The sequence below is a fragment of the Rattus rattus genome, chromosome X, assembly GCF_011064425.1.
Source record: "Rattus rattus isolate New Zealand chromosome X, Rrattus_CSIRO_v1, whole genome shotgun sequence".
Classification (NCBI taxonomy): Eukaryota; Metazoa; Chordata; class Mammalia; order Rodentia; family Muridae; genus Rattus; species Rattus rattus.
The window spans coordinates 47370399-47395102 of record NC_046172.1 but is presented as its reverse complement, the minus strand read 5'-3'; the positions used below and the strand labels follow the sequence as shown (position 1 = coordinate 47395102).

At 37.3% G+C, this 24704-nt stretch overlaps 1 protein-coding gene across 1 annotated transcript; it reads right to left on the bottom strand.

Moving 5' to 3' along the window:
- Positions 1-3390: 3390 nt before the first annotated feature.
- On the bottom strand, positions 3391-11894 carry LOC116888437 (claudin-34-like). Its single transcript, XM_032889710.1, has 2 exons — positions 11752-11894; positions 3391-4253 (listed from the first exon to the last, which is right to left on the bottom strand). The coding sequence occupies exon 2, from the start codon at positions 4223-4225 to the stop codon at positions 3593-3595; it is 633 nt and encodes a 210-aa protein (XP_032745601.1). The 5' UTR covers positions 4226-4253; positions 11752-11894; the 3' UTR covers positions 3391-3592.
- Between the last annotated feature and the right edge of the window lie 12810 nt (positions 11895-24704).

Sequence of the window (24704 nt, the reverse complement as noted above, 5' to 3'; positions counted from 1 at the left end):
CCCCATTCTATTGTTAGGCAACACAGTGGGTGAACTTTCTGTAGTAGTTGCTAACAATTGGGAATTCTAAATTTTATTATAGGAGGCGGCTTGACTATGGCCCTTGGTGGTAGCAGCTGAGGAGGACCAGATGAGGGTGCCCACTACTTATTGGGAGTGGCTCTGTTTGGTGCAGCCCTATGCTGTGGATTAGTGTTCATGCTATGGTTGGTTTGCAAACTCAGATCTCAACAGAAACATGACAAGGTTGTTATCACTCAAGCACTTGTGGCCATTGAACAAAGGGCCTCCCCTGGAATTTGGTTATCTATGCTCAGGAATTAGTCGGTATCTGAGTTCTCTGCTCTTGCACCCCATGGATTTGTGGATCCATTGCACTGGGATGAGAGAGACTCAATGATTCTTTGATCAGCCCTTCTACATCGCTGAGGTTTCCTCATTGCACACGATAGGGTGATCATGACTTCCCCACTAACTCATTTTCTGGCTGGCCTCTTTTGTAGAGTTCGCCCTAGGTCGTTTAGCAGTTACTGTCACACAGCACTGCAGTATCCAGAGACGGGCAACTTTCCTCATGCACAGACCAATCTAAGACACGGGGCCTGGTGGCGATAGGGTTACCCTACGACAGATAAGGCTGTGACATTAGAGGAACGACCTAAGACAGGAGCCACAGCAGATGGACATAACTGCAGAGGCCTAGACCAGCCTCATGCTAGTAAAACAAAAAGGGGGAGATGTGGAAAGCCGCAATAACATTCGCCACCACTAGATGGCACTGGCTTCCACTGCGCCCCACGTGGAAAGCCGGGATAGCATTCGCCATTACAAGATGGCGCTGGCTTCCGCCGCGCCAGCCCGACTTCCTTTCAGGAAGCTAGCTGTGTGCGCATGTGCAAGAGTGTGTTCGTGCCAGGTCTTTGCCCACTCCAGGGCGTGCCTATGAGATCACAGGTGGCGACCAATCAGGCGTGAACGCGCCGTGCTAGGGTTTTAAAAAGCAGCGCCTTTCTGGGCCCCCAGTCTCTCTCCTCTTTTAAGATGTAATAAGCAGCTTTGCCACGGAAGGATCCTGGTGTCCGGCGCATGCGTTCCTGCTGGTGAGACGATAGCGCGGGACATTCCACTGCATCCCAGCAGGATCTGGATGCCCAGGAGCCTGAGAACCAATGGCCCTGGCCTCCTTGCAGGCCCAGGGACCCTTCAGCCAGCTCTGCCTGTGTCATGAGCTCAGACTGCTTCCTCACCCCTGGAGCAGTGTCCTGTCACTTCTCACAGCCTGACACCCACCAGGTGCCAGTGTTGGGTAAGTGTGGTCAAACTGCCCATGTCCTGCCTCCCAGAGTGGCCAGAGCTCCATGGTGGGGAACCCACACTTATCCTACAGACCACCTAACAAAAACCTTGATATCAGACATAAGAGACCCTCTTTTAAATTGTTAACCAGGCCTCTCTAAAATACTCCAGCTGTGATCATTGTTTTGGTTAGCTACCCCAAGAAATGGAAGGTATACTCGTATTGTTGACAATGTCATGTACTTCAGAAAAAGAACTCAGAGGCCCTGAACTGGAACTGGCCTGAATGTACTCTCTCTGCAGTCCAGGTTTCACTGTACCAGAAGCTGCCAAACATGTTCAAAACAGAGGCCAGCAAAAGTCCTACTTAGCCATGATGTCTATGAACTACATCAATGACCAGCACAGCATAATCCTACAGGTAGAGTAGTGGCATAAATACCTTAGCATTAATCAATAGGTCTCTAATTGTACTAGAGACCTGCTCAACAGATGTGTACCATACCTGGTACTAGAAACATAGATAACTAAACAGTGCTATTGAAGTTATAGTTATTGGATGATAATCTACGATCACTAATTTACTAAATCAGCAAAATCTCTAACACCAATCCATAAGCATTTGTCCTTATATCCATATGAAACTATTGATTTCATATCCCATGAAGAACTTCTTATTACAATGAACAGAGAAGATACCACTGTAGAAAACCACAACCAATCAATACCAGTCCCAATAAATGCACCTATAAACATTCCTACACATAAGCCTTAGGAAACAATGCTGAAAAGCAGACAGAATTATTCTAAAAGCAGAGGAACAGACAGTGTGCTGTGAAATGTCTCCTAGTAACATCAGAAACTGTACCTATGGAAGGGCACAGAAGTAAAACTTCAATTACAGTTTTCTGGACAATCACTGTATATATTCTCTTATTTTTGAATTATAATACAACTGCTCCCATTATTAAACCAAATCTCCTCTGAATTTCTAGGATCTTATTGCTTAAGTCAGACAGACTTTTGCACTCCAGTGTTAACATTAATGGGGTGTGATATTTTATACTCACTGTTAATTTCACAGGATCTAGACCACTAGTTCTAAACCATTCCAAAGCTGCAACCCTTTAATATAGTTCCTCATGTTTTGGTTACCCAAACCATAAAATTATTTTGTTGAACTCCATAACTATAATTTTGACGCTTTTGTGAATAGTAATAATAAATATCTGATATGAAGGACAACTGATATGGGACTCCTATGGAGGTCATGACCCACAAGTTTGAGAACCACTGATCTAGAGTCATAAATAATAAATTTCTGGGCACACCTATGATAGATTATCTAGATTTTATTAGCCTCTGGGAATGGCTACAGTGTGTTATTTTCAAAATTTAGTTGATTTGGGAAGACCAGGACTAAAAGTTGGCAGACCCATTCCCTGGGCCTGAGTCATGGATAGCATGAAAAAGAAAAAAAACAGGACAAATACAGCATTTGATTCTCTCTGTCTTCTCACTGTGGATAAAATGTAACCTGCCACCACGACTTCCTTACCACTACAGATTGAGTCCATACTTCTGGACAACATTAACTCTTATTTCAACAATTTATTTGTAGTTTTGATTGAGGAGTACTTTAAGCCAGTCCATCTGATCCATGTTAGACCCAATCAGAATTATTCCATTATAGTGAGTGATTATTTTCTTTCATTTCTCCCTAGGAAATGTCTCACAACATAGAAAAGCATAAACACTGTAAGGAACTATAACAGGGAATACTCGTTTAAACTAAATCTACTTAAAGGAATAAATGAAGAAGCAATGAAATATGTGGAAAATCTTGACAGGTATTTTGGCGAAAGCACTGTGGATGTTCATTACAGCAATGTGTACCATAGTTTTGGAAATCGCATTGGTGGAGAGTTGCAATTATTATCATGTGAGAAGAAATGGGCCTGCTTTAATTTTCATGGATTTAGATAAAGGTTGATGTAAGTGTTCAATGTTTTCTAACATTCATTATACATATACTATATTCCTTGATTATTTACATTCAGCAGCAGTAAAAGAAAATCCAGAATTCATAAGACTAATTGGGAAAGATTTTATTTAATGAAAATCAGTAAGCCAATGAAATTAATGGAGCAACTGAGACAGGAAATATCAGGAGGCCTACTTTTCATCATTGGGCATGGTTTTGCATCTGGAAATTTTAAGTAGTTATTTGAAGAGTGCTTGCAATTCCTAATGGTAATTTTAGATTTTCAAATCTATATAAGTTGGAAATTTACTTTTAAATATTATAGCGCACTCGGCAACGTGGGGGAAGAGTGAAAGAAAGGGGGATTATACCACCTAGAAGAAATAAGAAACAGGAAAGAGTTGCCATTGCCAGTGCAGTGCCAACTTTTTGACTATCTGGGAAGGAGGGTGTGTGGAAAGATGGAGGGAAGGCAATCCCATCCTTGCGAATGATCGATAAATAATTGTACAAGATGGAAAGTAAGACAAAGCTGCTAGCAATGACGTTCAGAATCCCTGGAAGGCGGAATGGATTGAAGGCGACTTTCTTCCGGAGTCTCCCCGAGTATAATTTCCAAAGAGCAATGATAACGGAAATTATGGAAATAATGCCAAGTAGGCTTGCGATGAGTAGCAGATGTTGGGCAACTCGAATATCCAGAGGGATGAAGGTATCCTGGTAGGTGTATTTGTAACACACTCTGTTAAAGGTGGAATTACTTTTCTGGTGGTAAACGCAGGTTCTCCACATGCCTACTAAGGTCATGCCAGGCTTGGACTCCATGGGATCTTGAAAGAACCACACTCGCCATTGAGGGAGGCCCATAGAGACACTGCAAAGGAACCATGCTATGGTGCTCGCAGCAAAACCTCCTAGTTGCCGCTTGGCATGTTTTCTGGCCATTATCACGGTGACAGTTATCTCTCGTCAACTGCAAAGAAACACAGGATATAATGAGGACAGGCTCTTCAGGTCTAGGATAGTATTCTCTATGGGACCAATACCGGAAGAGAAGGGTAAGGTTAAGAAAGTGGGCATCTGACTAGGAAATTTCTTGCAGAGTCTGTTATGATCAAACCCAGAAAAGGACCAACTCTGTGACATTTACTAGCAGGTTGATAATCCACCCACAGTCTAAGATTCCCTTTTTCCATCATTTACAAATTTACAATGAAGTTTGGCCCCAAGTATTTAGCCACCAAGAAGGCTATCATAGCATGAAACCTCATACTGAAAATAGGAAGCCAAGCACCACAGTTGGGCTATTTATGCAATATCCATACCATGGAGTTATATGCCAACCTTCAAGAGAGGAATGGAGTAATACATTAAAACTGTGGTAGTTTATGTTTGACTCACTTCACTTGTCACTTTTTTGAAGTTATATGGCTCTGTAGTCCTAGCTGGACCAGAACTATGTCCCCTATCTGGTCTTCATCTACAGTCCATCCTGCTGCCTCTCTTTCCCAAATGCTGCTATCAGAGTCACCAGGAACATAAAATTATCAATATCATGTTGTCAAAGTCTATTAATGCTATTGCAAGCCTGAACTATTTCTTTTCTTTTATACTTACTAGTTTCTCAAAGTATGGATGAACTGTGCTTTTTCTGCTCCCTTTCAAGCTTTGACATCTGGATTAATACCAACATTTACCTATGTCATGTGCATTGTAAATATCATTCTTTTATTCAATATGGGTATATAAAACTTCAGTAACATGGCAGAATCATTCAGTGTATCTTATTAAGGGTTTCTATCACTGAAATAAAATTCTATGACCAGAAGAAACTTTAGTCATGAGAAAGAGTCTCATTTTTTCTTATAGGTATATATAAAACTTGTGTTGGTATACATTCTCATTTCCTTTTGTCTTATCATAAGGAGCAGAAATAACTTTGTCTAATATCTTACCTAGTGTGTATTTATAATTTACTAAATTGAAGATAGGAATAAGTATAAAAATATACTACATATAAAACAAATGAGGGCATAATAACCAAACCATAATGTACAACTAAGAATTCAAATATCAAAACTGCAAAATGACTACTGCAACTAATAAAACTTTTCAATAATAACTTTAAGCACACCTATCTCTACTTTCCAATAAAAAATATTCAATCTGAATAAATAAACAAGATCTATCTTGGTGTGTTCTGCAAGGAACTTGCTTTATTGTCATAGTTAGGATCCACGTTAAAGTTGAAGGGATGAAAATAGTATCTTAAACTCCAAAATAAAATTATAAAAAGACAAAGAGGGATACTTTAGGTACACATCATCCAAGCTCTCCATCCTGCTAGAACTCATTCACTCTTCTCTACCTTCTAACCCCCTGATTCTTCAAGAACCTCCCAAGAGGCACAGACTTCTCTATCACCAGATCTATCCCAGAGACCTACATCCATACCCATGCCTAGTCCACCCATCAGTGCCTGCACCTCAAACAACCTTAAATTATTTATGTGTATCAAAATTAATTGCCTTTTTACTGAACAAATATCTACAGAATAGTCCACTTAAGCACCACATGAAGCCTTTTCTAAAATAGGCCACATCTGTGGGCTGAAAACATCTTTACATATTCAAAATGACTGAAATTACTCTGTATATTATATCTGATCACAATGCAATATAACTTAAAATTGACAGTAAACAAATCTCTAGTAAATACATAAAGTCATGAAGATTAAAAAACTCACTATTAAATGATTGATGGGACAATGAAGAAATCAAGGAAGAAATAAAATACTCCTGTGTACTAAATGAAATTGACACCATAGTAAAATAAAACCACGAGGACACATTGAAACCAGCCTAGGAAGGAAATTAACAACTCTAGATGCCCTGCCTAAATAAATCAGGAATAACCAAAATAAATGGTTTAATGGTTCATCTAAAACATTTAGAAAATCAAGAACAAATCAAATTCAATCCCAGTTGACAGCAAGAAATAGTAGTAGTAGTAGTAGTAGTAGTAGTAGTAGTAGTAGTAGTAGTAGTAAATCAGCACATAAACCAATATATTAGAAACAAACTGAAAATGCAAAGATTCAGTGAGTCTAAGTTTTTTTCTTTTGAGAAGGTAAACAAGGTTTTCAGAATCAGGTGCAAATGAAGAGTGAGAAGCACACAAAAACAAATCCAAACAAACAAGAGAATACAGTAACAGACATAAAAAATTCAGAGTATTACAAGTGACTATTTTTAAAACATGTAGATCTTAAAGATAGAAAACCTAAATAAAATAGCTGAATTTCTAGATTCAGTCAAACCCCCAGAGTTATACTAAGACTTTATCAAGAACCTAAGCAGACCAATAATAAGTGAAGAAATTGAAATAGTAATAAAATACCTTAAACCTGAGCCAGATGGATTCACAGCAGAACTCTATTTATCTTTCAAAGTAGGCGTACTGCCAATATTTCTCAATTTATTCAACAAATAGTAGCAGGAGTAGCACTTTTAATATCCTTCTATGAAAGCTGGATCACTCTACTATTCAAACTGGGTAAAGAGACGGTAGGAAAAGAGACAGGAGGTCATTATCATTGACAAAGATTGAAAATTGCTCAATAAATATGTAGAAGCAGAATAAAGACATTACATCAAGGTTGTCCGCTAGGAAAAAAAAATTGTCTTTATTTCTGAATTGTAGGTTTGGTTCAACATATGCAAGTAAGGAGATATAATAAAGCACACAAATGGACTGAAAGACAAAAATCACATTGTTATCTCAATAGATGCAGAAAGAGTCTTTAAAATAATCCAACATACATTCATGATAAAAGTCTTAGTGGTGTAAGGTCAGAATGCACATATAGCAGGATCAAAGCTGTGTGGGAAAACAGTTTCAACAGCATCCTAAAGAAAGAAAAGCTTGAAACAATCCCACTGAAGTCAGAAACTATACCTTGTTGTTCTTTTTACTCACTCTTCTTCAATATTATGCTCAAAATACTAACTGGAGCAACAAGTCAAGAGGGGATAATAAAAGGGATAAAATACAGAAAGAAGTCTAACAAGCAGGGATACTATTTGCAGGTAACATGATACTATACATTAGGTATCTGAAAAATTCTACTCAAAAACCATGGAAATGACAAATAAAGAGAGCTATGTGGCAGACTACAGAATCAGCTTGCACAAATAAATAAAATTTCTCTTAAAAATTAAAAGGAGATTGTGGACACATTCAAAGAAAAGAAAATATCTAGGAATATGCCTAACCAAGAAAGGGAAGAACCTCTACAATGAGAATTTTAATTTAAACCTCTGAAGACAGGGAAAAAGAAAGATACTAGAAAATGGAAAGACATCCCATGCTCATGGGTTAATATAAATATTGTGACAATTAGCCATTTTACAAAAGATATTTACAAATTCAATGCAAACCCAAGCAATTACCATCACAGTTGTCAGAAATAGAAAAAAAGAACTATTCTAAAATTCATGTGAACCACAAAAAATGATAGCTAACCCAAAAACCCTGTTTAAATAGAACATTGCTGGTAGAATTACTACTCCACATCATACAATATACTACAGAGATACAATAAAAATATTATGTTACTGACACATGAACTGACACAATGAAAGTAAATTGAAGTGCATATTACTTCAGCCATTTATTATTTAATGATCAATCATGCCATAAACATGAGCAAAGGAAAAGAATACATATGGAACATACAGTTCTGGGAATACTGTATATCCACCAGCCAAAATGTGAAATTAGACCTGTGTCCATCACCTGGTACATGAACTAATTTCAAATGGATCAAAGACCTAGACATGAGACTTATGAAATACTGAAATTTCTGGAAAGTAACATAGACACTATCCTATCCTACATAATATAATTGTAGGAAAAGACTCTCTGACTGGGACTTATTTTTCCTAGGAATTAAGGCCAACAACTGACCAGTGGGACTTCATAAAAGTAAAAGCTGGTATAAGTGCAGATATAAATTATTTATTATTTCTCTTGCTTTGCTTTATCATTTTTCTAACTGCTCTCTTTCTTGTTTGTTCTCATTTTCATTCCTGTGCTTTTGTATGTTTAATTTCTTTTCTTTGTATGTGACACACACAGAGTGGGGGAAGAGAAAGAAAATAAAGTTGATTTTTATGGATGTGGGTAGAATGTGTGAGGTTGTAGAGAAAAACTCACACAATTAAAACACATCTTCATTCCAGTGAAGATGCCAAAGATCAACAAAACAAATGAAAACCAATGCTGAAATAGGTATAGGGAAGGCGGGGAAAGTATCGTCTTCATTCACACTTGCTAAGGTTGTATCCCTGTGCAGTAACTATCAAAATCAAGGAGGAGAATTCTCAAAAAGCTAAAAGTAAATCTACCATGTGATCCAACTCCTTGATATATGCTCAAAGGACAAGACATCTTACTCCATATATTCTATTGATTTCAGCAAAGAGAAAGCCTACAGAATGGGCAAAAAATATTTACCAATTATAATAATATGGAGAGTTATTATCTAGAATAAAAAACTAACTTTAAAAGTGAACATCAACAAAACAAATACCCAGACTAAAAAATAGATAGGGATCTATGCAGAATTCTCAAAAGACAAAACAGGAATGGCTCACAAAAACTAAAAAAAGTGTTCAGCATTTTTAGTCATCAAGCAAGTTCAAATTAAAACTATTTTGAGATTTCATCTTACTCTAGTGAAAACAGCCAATGCCAAGAAAACAAATGAGACCACATAACAGTGACACTGTAGGGAAAGGGGAACGCGTACTTGTGCCTGATGGGAATTAAAACTAGTCTAGTTCCTTTGAAATTCAGTGTGGTTGTTCCTCAAAAATCTGAAAAAAAAATTAGTCTATCAAAATTTCTAGGTATACTACACTTGAGCATATACCCAATGCACTCTTCATCTTACTACATAGACACTTGAAATCCATGCTCCTAATCACCTCTTATCAGAAGCAGCATAGATGTCCATTAACAGATGATAATAGATAATGAAACTGTGCTAAATTTACATAATAGAATGTTATTCAGCAATTGTGCAAAATAAAATTATGAAGTTTGCTTGGAAGGAACTAGGAATATATTATCCTAAGTGAGGTGGCTCAAACCTCAAAAGGCAAATATTGCATATTTTTCCTTATGCGTGTAAGTTGGGTTTAGGTTTTAAATATATGTGTATAGAAGTTCAAATAAGAATGGCCACCATAGGCTCATATAGTTCAATGCTTAGTCACCAGGGAGTGAAACAATTGAAAAGAATTAGGTTTAATTAGGTCATGTTGGAATGGGTGTGGACTTATTGGAGAAAATGGGTTGCTGGAGGTGGGCTTTGAGGTTTCAAAAGACCAAGAGAGGCACAGTGTCTGTCTGTCTCTCTGTCTCTGTCTCTGTCTCTGTCTCTCTCTCTGTCTGTCTCTGTCTCTGTTCTGTCTCTCTCTCTCTCTCTCTCTCTATATATATATATATATATATATATATATATATATATATATCCCCACCATGGATAAGGATGTAGCTCTCAGATACCACTCCAGTGTCACACATGCTGCATTATCCCTGCCATGATGATAATTCACTAAGTCTCTGAAATTGTAAGCCATGCCCCTATTTAGATTCTTTCTTTCATAACAGTTGCCTATATCATGCTGTTTCTTCACATTAGTAGAACAGAGACAAAAGACAAAGAGAGGGAATTTAAATTAGAATAACCACAATGATTAGGTAGCCAATTAGGGTCAAGGGAAGAGAAGACCATCCCCAAAGAAAAGGGAAATGGAGAATATCATTAAGAGGTAAATGGAAAACAAGAATAGAAAGATTAAATGGAGAGAGGGATATTAGGCAAGGGCATAGGGCACTTGAGGACAGGGGGAAAGTGATAACACTAATGCATACTTGAAAAAAGTATGGAAACCCACTGCTGTAGAAGATTCCTAAAATATATTCATACTTGACAAACTTATATAGAGCCACTTATAATGGAAGAAACAATGTCTCAATTATATACTTTATGCCACAAAGTAAAACATCCAGTCCCATAAATGGATGTTCTCGTTGTGCCATTGTGCAAAAGGTTTTCATAGATCCCTAACATCACATGTTACTGCCAAGACTATTGATTACACTTTATAACCTGGCAATAAGGTCCATTCTTGAAGACAACACTTACCTACATCATCAAAGCAATCATCAATTTCACCCAGTCTCAAATCCTGAGATAAACAATGATAATATGTTTTTAAAATATACTGATATAATAGTTGCACAAATGTTGTGTGGCTAGCCAACCACTCTTTATTGAATTTAAAACTCATTCTATGTGATAAGACCCATATTTGACACACCAGGCAAAAACCTGGGATAAGGTCACAGGCCTAAGAGAAAATCTCATACTATCATTCTGCTAAAGAAACAAAGCAATAAAATGACTCCTAATTATATAATGTCATTCCTAGATATCAGTGTCTCAGCATTCAGCAAAGTAGCTTCTTGTGGTAAACAGTAATAATACAGAGATGCACAAACTGAACAACATATGGAGAATAAGAGAATTGGAGCATTCACACTAAATTGGAGGTCTTCATAACACCCCCCCACACACACACACACAAGTCAGGGATCAAGGTGGAAGAGGAGGTAGAAAGATTTTTAAGAGCTAGAGATGATAGATAAATCCAAGAAAACAGCATCTTCTATACACAACAGGCCTGATGCACACATGAACTCAGAGAGATTGTGGCAGCATGTGCATGGTCAGCATAAGTTAAAACATATATAATACATAATACCTACCGAGAAGAAGAGGTGGGCATGGGGTCCAACTCCAAATCAGTTATTAGCAATTTATAACTGCTAGGAAATGGAAAATAAGTTTTATTTAATAGAGTATCACTGGGTATATCAACCACATGCAAGAGTTGAGACCATATCTTATAGTAATTTACCAATAGAAAATAGACTCCATTTTCAGAGACAAACAAGGAAGCAGATATGAGGTACAATCTTCAAAGGCACATTCCATAAGAACTACTTCCTCACAATCATTCAATTTACTTAAGTGTCCAGATCCTTTCAAGTCAGCTTTAACAATTATATATGACTGATTCAACACAAGAACCTTTCACAGATATAGGTTATATTGAAATGATAACACAATGGTAAATTAGAGACTAAACATACAGGTGCAAGTGATAAATGATTGACTCCTACTTATAGATTTGAGAAGAGAAAATTTTAGATCAGTGGTAAATGACATTCAATGAGGACAGTATTTCAGTTGAGGTAAATGAACAGTGGTGACATTTCCACATCAATATAACCATACATAGACCCTTGAACCTACTTTTTAAAAGTCAGTCAAAAATTCTGACATTATACTTAGTTCCATTAATTACATATACAACAAAGATGGATGGAGCCTCTACTTGCCTATAATGCTATCTCCAAATGAATTTGTAACCCCTTATGTGGCAGAATGTGAAGATAGATGGACCAGTAGTGCTAAAGAGAATATAGCTCCCCTGGTGTCCTTCAAGAATGGATGGTGACTTCAGTCAGGTGTGTGGTAACTAGCCTGTTTCAGAGTTCTGAGACCTTATTGTGTCATCAAAAATTCCAACTATCACTGAGATTATCTTTCAAGTTTTAGCCATTAGTGTAGGAGTGCAATGACACTTTGGGGACTAACCAAACAAAGTTTTCCATTTCATTGTCATATGTTTTCTTATACAACATTTACAGGGTGCACTGTGTTTACCAGTGTTTGGCAGCTCATAGTCAAGTCCTACCTGACTCATTCATCCATGTCTGCTGTCCCTACCTGGTTTTGTTCTCTTTGAGACATAGTTTCTAACCCTGTAATTGGAGGTAGTGACATTTTAGAAGAGTCATTGCCATGTATAGATCCAGGTGCTGGCAGAAATAGAGTCAACACACCAGGAAATATCCTGGATTTTGAGGTTCAAAGATGTTCACAACCATCCAGGGGTATAGAATAGACAATGAGATAACAGTAGGGATTAAATGGACTATATCTCAAATCACACATAAAAAACTCCTTTAGTATACCACTGTAGATGATGGTAACATAGTATTATACAGCTAGTCCATATTACGTTGAAACATTGAAGGATGTGTCTCATTGTTGCTTAATGAATAGATCATCTTAAAATTATATAATTAGTTCAACCCTAGTTCTAAAAATATAAAAGGAAATGGATAAATGGAGGCTGAACAGAAGTTACGGGAATAATGAAATCAGTAGCTATATGGGTATTTTTCTTATTTTTGTTTTGCTTTTAAAACAGTTTCTACGTCTAGCTCATGGTCACCTTGAACTTGAACTCATCATATCTCTGACTCCAGGGCACTGGTATTTCAGGCAGGTTCTATCATAATTTTGCTAAACTCATGTATTAATTACTTTTCTATTGCTGTGCTAAAATACCATGATAATCTTATAGAAGATAGTAATAATTAGGGCTCATGTTTCCAAATGTACAGTCCAAATTTGTAGGAAAAACGTGATGGCAGGTTACCTGGTCAGGAAAACAGGACCTCACATCTGTATCCCAGAGACACAAAACTAGAACTTGGCAAGGCTACGAACTCTCTATGCCCTCATACATGGCATGGATGAATGAGCAATTTGCCTCAGCAAGACTCTACCTTCTAAAGGTTCCACAACTTTCCCAAGAACCACCACTTATGGAACAAGTATTAACATGTATAAGCATATGTGAAACCCTCCTCATTTAAACCACAACAGTAACCATAGGAAAATAAAATAGTGATTATCTAGATGTAGTTTTTTAATGTTCTGTTATATGCTTAATTCCATTTCTATTCTGACTACTAGATAACTATCACAATAGAAACAAAACAAATATATTTATTGCTTTCCATTATGCAAAACATTATGTACAATTTCAGATAGTCACTGGGTATTCTGAATCACAGTCCCTTCAAGAAGGTCACCTGCACTCAATGCTTATATGCATTGTATGCACAGAGCCTGGGTTTCAAACCATTGATCTCACAGTGGCTCACCTTCTATTATAAGGAAGAACACATCAGATTAGAAGTTCTAAATCATTTTCTCATGCCATACAACTATGAAGTGAGAGTGACTTTTCATTGGGAAAGCTGCTCAGGGGGTTGAATGCTTTTGCTCTTGACCATTGGGCATCTATCAGGTGAAGGAGGGTCACTAGGTATAATGTGTCCAAAGTATGGCAACTATGTTTATAACTTGACTCTTGTGAGCTGCTCACATGCCCAGATCACATGGCTGTACCCAGGAAGAAGATAAGTGGAATACGGTACAGAACAGAGCCTGGACTATTTATTTGATATAAAAATACAATCCAACTAATATTTTTCATTGTTTGCTGTTGAGAATTTATAGCTATGATGCATAGTGCTTTGAATGACAGGTAACCATTACAAATTCTGTCCCTTGTGGTTGTGTGTGACTAAGTTATTTAAGAATCTGATAGCAGATGAATGTGGATCCTTTCTTTTCTCTTTCTTTTCCTTCTTATTTCTCTTCCTACTCTTTTTGAGGCAATATGTAGTGATATACCCCAAGCTGTGCTTGAAGTTCTCTGCACCACAAGGGCTTGCATAGAAGTAATGGGCTTCAGTGCAGTATTTCACATACTGTTGTTTGTGCCAGGTGGGTGTTGCTGGTGTTTGAACCCATGTGTCTTGAGCTACATATTCAGCACTCACACATTGACTTTTTTCTTAAAGCTAAAATGGAGGAAATAAAAACCATCTCTATTCACAGGAAGGGATACTATTTTGTTAAAAAGCAAGATGAAAGATTTATTCATAAGCCCTGAGCATGAAGCCTGCACATTTTTCATAATGGATTGTAGGATAAACCCACAATAGCTGACCTCAAGCAAGCTCAGTATATATACAGAGTTCCACAGCTTTGCTCACTCCTATGCATGCTAAAGGACAACTATTAGAACCACAATCATTCTCATTGAATGCTATCAGTATATACAGACATATGCATAATCTATGGAATTCTTAAATCTTTGTTAATCTGACATGGGACAGGCAAGAAGGAATGAACAGAAAAACCATAATTACATTTGATTCACTAAAAACCTGCTAGAGCACCACAGATTGTTTTTCTTGACTAAAAACCTGAAACAAAACAAACAGGCTAAGTACAGGCAAACAAAATTCAATTATCCATATGTTATGTATACATCTATCATTATAGGGATCACAACACCCTCTTTGGAGAAAAGAAACAGGTGACTATCTCAGTGTAAATTAAAAGCAAATACTCTGTAACTCCTTGGAAGGTTTTTGGACAATCACATTTTCTGACATGATACACATTCAGAGTAACAGCTGACTATGTGGAAGGACAAGGACTCTTTAGTGACAGATCAGGGGCTTTGCAAGACCACATACCTTCATTTAAGATGAATATATTGCAGTTGCTGTTCTATAAGTTTATTGTATCTGACTAGGCAGTCACTGTAGGTTTTGGAAGTTTCTTTGTATGATTTTATTAAAAATATTTTCTATACACATGCCACATTTCTTGTTTTTTAAATTTGAAAAACAACTTTATTGCGATATGTTTTATGTATCATAAAAGTCTCCTATTTCAACAATTCAATGATTTTAGTAACATTACTAGTTAGGACAGCTGTCTCCTTAAATCAGTTTTATATTATTTCCATTCTTCTAGAAAATTCCTGCATGTTCATTGTAATGAAACCCCATTCTTACACCCCAGCTACTGGCAGCCACTTTCTCTGTAGATTTCTCTTGTCTGGACACATCAAATAAATGGGCTCTTAGAGCCGGTGGCATCTTGTGTATGGCTTTCAGATATATTGTGGAATGTTCCTCAAATTTGTTCTTTGTGTTCATGCTCTGGAGAGTTACCTGTGACTGCTGCATGGTGCTTCATCATGCTGGCAGACCACATTTGGTCTTTCTTATTCACACACGTCCATACACATGATGGCATCTAGGTTGCCCCTTTCTTTCTTTCTTTCTTTCTTTCCTTTTTTTCTTTATTAACTTGTGTATTTCTTATTTACATTTTGAATGTTATTTCCTTTCCCGGTTTCTGGGCCAACATCCCCCAACCCCGCCCCCTCCCCTTCTATATGGGTGTTCCCCCTCCCCATCCTCCCCCCATTACCGCCCTCCCCACAACAATCACGTTCACTGGGGGTTCAGTCTTAGCAGGCCAGGGGCTTCTCCTTCCACTGGTGCCCTTACTAGGCTATTCATTGCTACCTATGAGGTTAGAGTCCAGGGTCAGTCCATGTATAGTCTTTGGGTAGTGATGATGCCACATTTCTAAGCCATCATTCAAATATATGGATGTTTACTGGTAGTCAAAGCTCTCAAAAGTGCCATTCATATTTTACTTCCTTTTTACATTTCCTAAATGAATGATACAGTTCCCATACCTATTCTTCTGATACTGATACTGTTTGCCATCTGATCCATTCTGTTAAGGAGGCTTTCCACTAGCCTTTTAATATGTACTTTTGAGTTTTTTATTTCAAACATTTGATTTTTATTTATCAGTTCTACCTCTTTATTGATTCAGTTTTTAGATCTTCTTTTACATTCCTCTTTCATTCAGTTTTGCTTTTGTAAGTCTAAAATCCATTCATATCATATTGTTTAAAAGTAGTTATAATTCTTAATTTAACTTCTTTTTTTTTGGTTCTTTTTTTCGGAGCTGGCGATCGAACCCAGGGCCTTGCGCTTCCTAGGCAAGCGCTCTACCACTGAGCTAAATCCCCAACCCCTTATTTTAACTTCTTAATCTAGAAATTCTTCTAAATTATTCTTATTGTGAAATTACAAATATTAGCAATCATGGTGATTTTCCATTTATTCATTCATTCATTCATTCATTCATTCATTTTACATCCCCATAGCTGCGTGCCAATCCTGGTCCCCCCTTCACAGATTCCTTCCCCCAATTCCCCCATCCTCTTCTCCTCTGAAAGGGTGGGACCCTCTGTTTATCCCCCTACACTGGCACATCAACTTTCTGCAGGGTTAAGTACATCCACCTCCACTGAGGCCAGATAAGGGAGACCAGTCAGGAGAATGGACTCCACAGTCAGGCTACAGATTTAGGGACAGCCTCAACTCCGGTTGTTGGGAGAGCCACATGAAGACTGAGCTGCAAATCTGCTAGATATGTGCCAAGGGTCTCAATTTAGCCTGTAGGCTCTTTGGTTAATTGCTCAGTCTCTCAGAGCCCCCAAGATTACAGGTTAGTTTACTGTGTTGGTCTTCCTGTGGAAATCCTATCTACTTCAGGGCTGTAAATCATTCCCTTAATTCTTCCATAACAAGTCCTGAGTTCTGTCCATTGTTTGGAGGTGGTACACAGTGAAGCAGAGACTGAAGCACATGTTGTCAACTGAGTATTTATCTTAGCCCATTCTGATGTGTAAGATGGAATCCCAGGGTAGTTTCTATTTGCATTGCTCTGATGACAAAGTACATTGAACAATTCTTTAAGTGCTTCTTAGTTACTGGAGATTTTCCTATTGTGAACTCTGTTTATCTCTGTACCCCATTTTTAAATTGTGAGTTTGTTAATGTCTAACTTCTAAATTTTTAAAAATTCTGGATAGTAAGCCTCATGTTGGATGTAGGGTTAGTAAAGATCTTTTTCCAATTTCTAGGCTGCCATTTTGTCCTACTGTCAGTGTCCTTTGCCTTACAAAAGTTTCATGAGTTCTCACTTACCAATTGTTGATCTTAGAGCCTAAGCTATTGGTGTTCTGTTCAGGAAGTTGTGTCATATACCAATATACTCAATGCTATCTCTCACTTTCTCTTTTATTAGATTTAGTGTATCCTATTTTTATCTTGAAGTCTTTGATTGACTTGGACTTGTTTTGTTCATGGTGATAAATATCTATCTATAATCTTCTACATGAAGACACCCAGTTAGACCAAACAGCATCATTTGTTGAAGATGTTTTCTTTTTTTTCCCCATTGTATGATTTTGAAGTCTTTGTCAAAAATCAGGTGTCCATAGGTATGTGGGTTTATTTCTAGCACTTAGATTCAATTCCACTGATCAACCTGTCTATTTTGGTGCCAATACCATGCAGTCTAATGACTATTGCTCTGTAGTAAAATTTAAGATAAGGAATGATGATTCCTCCAGATGTTCTTTTATGGGTCATGACAATTTTAGGTATGCCGAGTTTCTTGCTTTTCCATATGAAGTTGAGAGTTGGTCTTTTTTTTCTGTAAAAAATTGGGTTGATCTTACAAGGCTATTCATTGCTACCTATGAGGTTGGAGCCCAGGGTCAGTCCATGTATAGTCTTTGGATAATAGCTTAGTCCACCAGTGGAAGGGGAAGCTTTGGTCCAGCTAAGACTGAACCCCAGTGAATGTGATTGTTGGGGGAGGGTGGTAATGGGGGATGATGGGGAGGGAACACCTACAGAGAAGGAGGGAAGGGTTAGGGGGATGTTGGCCCAGAAACCGGGAAAGGGAATAACAATCGAAATGTAAATAAGAAATACCCAAGTTAATAAAGATGGAAAAATTTAAAAAATGGGTTGAACACTTGATCGGACTTGCACTGTACCTGTAGATTGCTTTTGGTAAAATTGCCATTTTTACTATGTTAATCCTCTCAATCCATGAGTATCGGAGATCTTTCCATCTTCTGATATCTTCTTCAATTTCTTCAGGGACTTGAAGTTCTTGCTATACAGGTCTTTTATTTGCTTGGTTAGAGTTATACCAAGATATCTAATAATATTTGTGACTTATGAAGTGTGCTTTCCCCCAATTTTTTTCTCAGCTCATTTATCATTCATATAAATGGGAGCTACACATTCCTTTGAGTTAATTTTATATCTAACCATTTTGCTGAAGGTGGTTATCAGCTGCAGGAAGTCTCTGGTAGAATTTTGAGGTTCTTTTATGTATATTATCATATCATCTGCAAATAGTGATGCCTTTACTTCTTCCTTTCCAAATGGTGTCAGATTCATTCATTTTATTGCTCTAGCTATAACTTCAAGATGTATATTGTTGGCAGGCCTGTATTGTCCCTGATTTTAGTGGAATTACATTAAGTTTCTCTTCATTTAATTTGATGTTGGTTATTGGTTGGTGTATGTTGCCTTTTTATGTTTAGGCATGCACTTTCTATCCCTGATCTCTCCAAATCTTTTAACATGAAGGTGTCTTGGATTTTGTCAAAGGTTTTGCAGAATCTGATAAGATGATCACGTGATTCTTTTCTTCCAGTTTCTTTATATGGTGTATTATGTTGGTGAATTTTCATATATTGAACAATCCTTGTATTCCTGGGATGATATTTGATCTCAACGAATGAAGTCTTTGATGTGTTCTTGGATTCTGTTTGTGATTATTTCATTGAATATTGTTGTATAGATATTCATAAGTGAAACTGGCCTGAATTTCACTTTCTTTGTTGAGTGTTTGTGTAGTTTAGGTATGAGTGTGGCTGTAGCCTCATAGAAGGAGTTCAGCACTGTTCCTTCTGTTCTGTTTCTGTAGAATTGTTTGAGTATTTGAGGAGAATTGGCATTAGTTCTTTTTAAAGTCTGGAATAATTCTTCACTAAAACCAACTTCCCTTGAACTATTTTTTTTTCCTTCAGAGACTTTTTGTTGCTGTTCTTAAAACACTTTATTCAGAGGCTTGGGCAAATGGAGAAGTCAATCTTGTCGGCTGTCCTCAACAATGCAGACTTTAGAGATCTCGCAGTCACTAAGAGACTGGAATGATCCTGTGGCCTTAACTTCAGTTGAAAAACTTTTAATGACTGTGTCTATTTCCTTCAGGGTTATAGGACTATTTAAATTATACAGTTGATCTTGATTTTATTTTGGTATGTGGTATCTATCTTGAAAATCATCCATTTCATCTAGAGTTTCTAATGTAGTAAAGTACAGGTTTTCGAATAAGACCTGATTGTTTGGATTTTTTGGTGTCTGTGGTTATGTCCCACTTTTCATTTGAATTTGATAATCTGGGTATTATCTCTTAACCTTTCAGTTAATTCAATTAAAGGATTAGCTATCTTGTTGATTTTCTTAATGAATCCACTCTTTGTATTGTTCTCTTCATTTCTAATGTATTGATTTCCATCAGGATTATTTCCTTCCATCTACCCTCTTGGGTGTGTTTCCTTCTTTTTTATACAACTTTCAGATGTACATTTAATTTGCTAGTATGATGAACTCTCCAATTTCTTTATGAAGTCACTTTAGTTCTATGAAATTTTTTATCTTTATTAACTTGAGTATTTTCTTATTTACATTTCAAATTGGTTATTACCCTTCCTTGGTTTCTAGCTAACATCCCCTCAACCATTCTCTGCCTTTCATATTGGCCTGGCATTCCTCAGCTGTGAATTTTGTTTAACTCTAAAACCTATTTTATTAGTAAAGATTTGTCTCCCTCAGGTCTAACTTGTTCTTGTATATTTTGATATAAGCCCTCTATCTGTTGTAGGATTGGTAAAGATCTTTTCCCAATCTGTTGGTTGCTGCTTTTGTCCTAACCACAGTGTCCTTTGCCTTTTACAGAAGCTTTGCAGTTTTATGAGATCCCATTTGTCGATTCTGATCTTAGAGCATGCTATTGGTGTTTTGTTCAGGAAATTTTTTCCAGTGCCCATGTGTTCCAGATGCTTCCCTAGTTTTTTTTCTATTAGTTTGAGGTATCTGGTTTGATGAGGTCCTTGATCCACTTGACTTAAGCTTTGTACAGGGTGATAAGCATGGATCAATCTGCATTCTTTCTACATGTTGACTTCCAGTTGAACCAGCACCATTTGCTGAAAATGCTATCTTTTTTCCATTGATGGTTTTGGCCTTTGTCAAAAAATCAAGTGCCCATAGGTGTGTGGGTTCATTTCTGGGTTTCAATTCTATTCCATTGGTCTATCTGTCTGTCTCTGTACCAATACCATGCAGTTTTTATCACTATTGCTCTGTAATACTGCTTGAGTTCAGGATAGTGATTCCCCAAGTCCTTTTTTATTGTTGAGGATAGTTTTAGCTATCCTGGGTTTTTGTTATTCCAGATGAATTTGCAAATTGTTCTGTCTAACTTTTGAAGAATTGATTGGTATTTTGATGGGGATTGCATTGAATCTGTAGATCGCTTTTGGTAAAAATGGCCATTTTTACTATATTAATCCTGCCAATCCATGAGCATGGGAGATCTTTTCCATCTTCTGAGGTCTTCTTCAATTTCTTTTCTTCAGAGTCTTGAAGTTCTTATTGTACAGATCTTTTTTACTTGCTTGGTTAAAGTCACACCTGAGGTATTTTTTATTATTTGGGTCTATTATGAAGGGTGTCATTTTCCTAATTTCTTTCTCGGCTTGTTTCTCTTTTTTGTAGAGGAAGGCTACTGATTTATTTGAGTTAATTTTATACCCAGCCACTTTGCTGAAGTTGTTTATCAGCTTTAGTAGTTCTCTGGTGGAACTTTTGGGATCACTTAAATATACTATCATATCATCTGCAAATAGTGATATTTTGACTTCTTCTTTTCCGATCTGTATCCCTTGACCTCCTTTTTGTTGTCTGATTGCTCTGGCTAGAACTTCAAGAACTATATTGAATAAGTAGGGAGAGAGGGCAGCCTTGTCTAGTCCCTGATTTTAGTGGGATTGCTTCAAGTTTCTCCATTTAGTTTAATGTTAGCAACTGGTTTGCTGTATATGGCTTTTACTATGTTTAGGTATGGGCCTTGAATTCCTATTCTTTCCAGGACTTTTATCATGAAGGGGTGTTGAATTTTGTCAAATGCTTTCTCAGCATCTAATGAAATGATCATGTGGTTTTGTTCTTTCAGTTTGTTTATATAATGGATCACGTTGATGGTTTTCCTGATATTAAACCATCCCTGCATGCCTGGGATGAAGCCTACTTGATCATGGTGGATGATTGTTTTGATGTGCTCTTGGATTCGGTTTGCCAGAATTTTATTGAGTATTTTTATGTCATATTCATAAGGGAAATTGGTCTGAAGTTCTTTTCTTTGTTGGGTCTTTTGTGGTTTAGGTATAAGAGTAATTGTGGTTTCATAGAAGGAATTCGGTAGTGCTCCATCTGTTTCAATTTTGTGGAATAGTTTGGATAATATTGGTATGAGGTCTTCTATGAAGGTCTGATAGAATTCTGCACTAAACCCATCTGGACCTGGGGCTCTTTTTGGTTGGGAGACCTTTTAATGACTGCTTCTATTTCCTTAGGAGTTATGGGGTTGTTTAACTGGTTTATCTGTTCCTGATTTAACTTCGTACCTGGTATCTGTCTAGGAAATTGTCCATTTCCTGCAGATTTTCAAGTTTTGTTGAATATAGGCTTTTTAGTAAGATCTGATGATTTTTGAATTTCCTCTGAATCTGTAGTTATGTCTCCCTTTTCATTTCTGATTTTGTTAATTTGGACACACTTCTCTGTGTCCTCTCGTTAGTCTGGCTAAGGGTTTATCTATCTTGTTGATTTTCTCAAAGAACCAACTTTTGGTTCTGTTGATTCTTTCTATGGTCCTTTTTGTTTCTACTTGGTTGATTTCAGCCTGAGTTTGATTATTTCCTGCCTTCTACCCTCCTGGGTGTATTTGCTTTTTTTTGTTCTAGAGCTTTTAGGTGTGCTGTCAAGCTGCTGACATATGCTCTTTCCTGTTTCTTTCTGCAGGCACTCAGAGCTATGAGTTTTCCTCTTAGCACAGCTTTCATTGTGTCCCATAAGTTTGGGTATGTTGTACCTTCATTTTCATTAAATTCTAAAAAGTTTTAATTTCTTTTCTTTTATTTCTTCCTTGACCAGGTTATCATTGAGTAGAGCATTGTTCAATTTCCATGTATATGTGGGCATTCTTCCTTTATTGTTATTGAAGACCAGTTTTAGGCTGTGGTAGTCCGATAGCACGCATGGGGCATGGGATTATTTCTATCTTTCTGTACCTGTTGAGGCCTGTTTTTTGACCAATTATATGGTCAATTTTGGAGAAAGTACCATGAGGTGGTGAGAAGAATGCAGATCCTTTGTTTTAGGATAGAATGTATTATAAATATCTGTTAAGTCCATTTGGTTCATGACTTCTCTTTGTCTACGTCTCTGTTTAATTTCTGTTTCCATGATCTGTCCATTGATGAGAGTGGGGTGTTGAGATCTCCTACTATTATTGTGTGAGGTGCAATGTGTGTTTTGAGCTTTAATAAGGTTTCTTTTACGTATGTAGGTGCCTTGTATTTGGGGCATAGATATTTAGGATTGAGAGTTCATCTTGGTGGATTTTTCCTTTGATGAATATGAAGTGTCCTTCCTTATCTTTTGATGACTTTTAGTTGAAAATTGATTTTATTTGATATTAGAATGGCTACCCAGCTTGCTTCTTCCGGACCATTTGCTTGGAAAGTTGTTTTCCAGCCTTTCACTCTGAGGTAGTGTCTGTCTTTTGTCTCTGAGGTGTGTTTCCCTGTAGGCAGCAGAACGCAGGGTCCTCATTGTATCCAGTTTGTTAATCTATGTCTTTTTTTTGGGGAGTTGAGGCCATTGATGTTGAGAGATATTAAGGAATAGTGATTATTGCTTCCTGTTATATTCATATTTGGATGTGAGGTTATGTTTGTGTGCTTTTCTTCTCTTTGTTTTGTTGCCAAGACGATTAGTTTCTTGCCTCTTCTAGGGTATAGCTTGCCTCCTTATGTTGGGCTTTTCCATTTATTATCCTTTGTAGTGCTGGATTTGTAGAAAGATATTGTGTAAATTTGGTTTTGTCATGGAATATCTTGGTTTCTCCATCTATGTTAATTGAGAGTTTTGCAGGATACAGTAACCTGGGCTGGCATTTGTGTTCTCTTAGGGTCTGTATGACATCAGTCCAGGATCTTCTGGCTTTCATAGTTTCTGGCGAAAAGTCTGGTGTGATTCTGATAGGTCTGCCTTTATATGTTACTTGACCTTTTTCCCTTACTGCTTTTAATATTCTTTCTTTATTTTGTTCATTTGGTATTTTGACTATTGTGTGACAGGAGGTGATTCTTTTCTGGTCCAATCTATTTGGAGTTCTGTAGGCTTTTGTATGCCTATGGTATCTCTTTTTTTAGGTTAGGAAGTTTTCTTCATGATTTTGTTGAAGATATTTACTGGTCCTTTGAGCTGGGAGTCTTCACCTCTTCTATACCTATTATCCTTAGGTTTGATCTTCTCATTGAGTCCTGATTTCTGTATGTTTTGGACCAGTAGCTTTTTTCCATTTTTATATTATCTTTGGACAGTTGAGTTGATGATTTCTATGGAATCTTCTTGCCCTGAGATTCTCTCTTCATCTCTTGTCCCCAGTGGTGACTTAGAATGGGGAACAGTTTCTCAAGTTGTTATTGGCTATTTCTTTCTTTCTTTCTTTCTTTCTTTCTTTCTTTTTTTTTGTTGTTATTAACTTGAGTATTTCTTATTTACATTTAGAATGTTATTCCCTTTCCCAGTTTCCGGGCAAACATCTCCCTAATCCCTCCCCCTACCCTTCTTTATGTGTGTTCCCCTCCCACCCTCTCCCCATTGCTGCCCTCCCCCCAACAATCACGTTCACTGGGGGTTCAGTCTTAGCAGGACCAAGGGCTTCCCCTTCCACTGGTGATCTTACTAGGATATTCATTGCTACCTATGAGGTCAGAGTTGAGTGTCAGTCCATGTATAGTCTTTAGGTAGTGGCTTAGTCCCTGGAAAATCTAGTTGTTTGGCATTGTTGTTCATAAGGCGTCACGAGCCTCTTCAAGCTCTTCCAGTTCTTTCTCTGATTCCTTCAACGGGGGTCCTGTTCTCAGTTCAGTGGTTTACCGCTGGCATTCGCCTCTGTATTTGCTGTATTTTGGCTGTGTCTCTCAGGAGAGATCTACATCCGGCTCCTGTCGGCCTGCACTTCTTTGCTTCATCCATCTTGTCTAATTGGGGGCTGTATATGTATGCGCCACATGTGGGGCAGGCTCTGAATGGGTGTTCCTTCTGCCTCTGTTTTAATCTTTGCCTCTCTATTCCCTGCCAAAGATATTCTTGTTCCCCCTTTTAAAGAAGGAGTGAAGCATTCACATTTTGATCATCCGTCTTGAGTTTCATGTGTTCTAGGCATCTAGGGTAATTCAAGCATTAGGGCTAATAGCCATTTATCAATGAGTGCATCAATGTGTGTTTTTCTGTGATTGGGTTACCTCACTCAGGATGATATTTTCCAGTTCCAAACATTTGTCTATGAATTTCATAAAGTCATTGTTTTTTTTTTATTTATTTTTTTTATTTTTTTTAACTTGAATATTTCTTATATACATTTCGAGTGTTATTCCCTTTC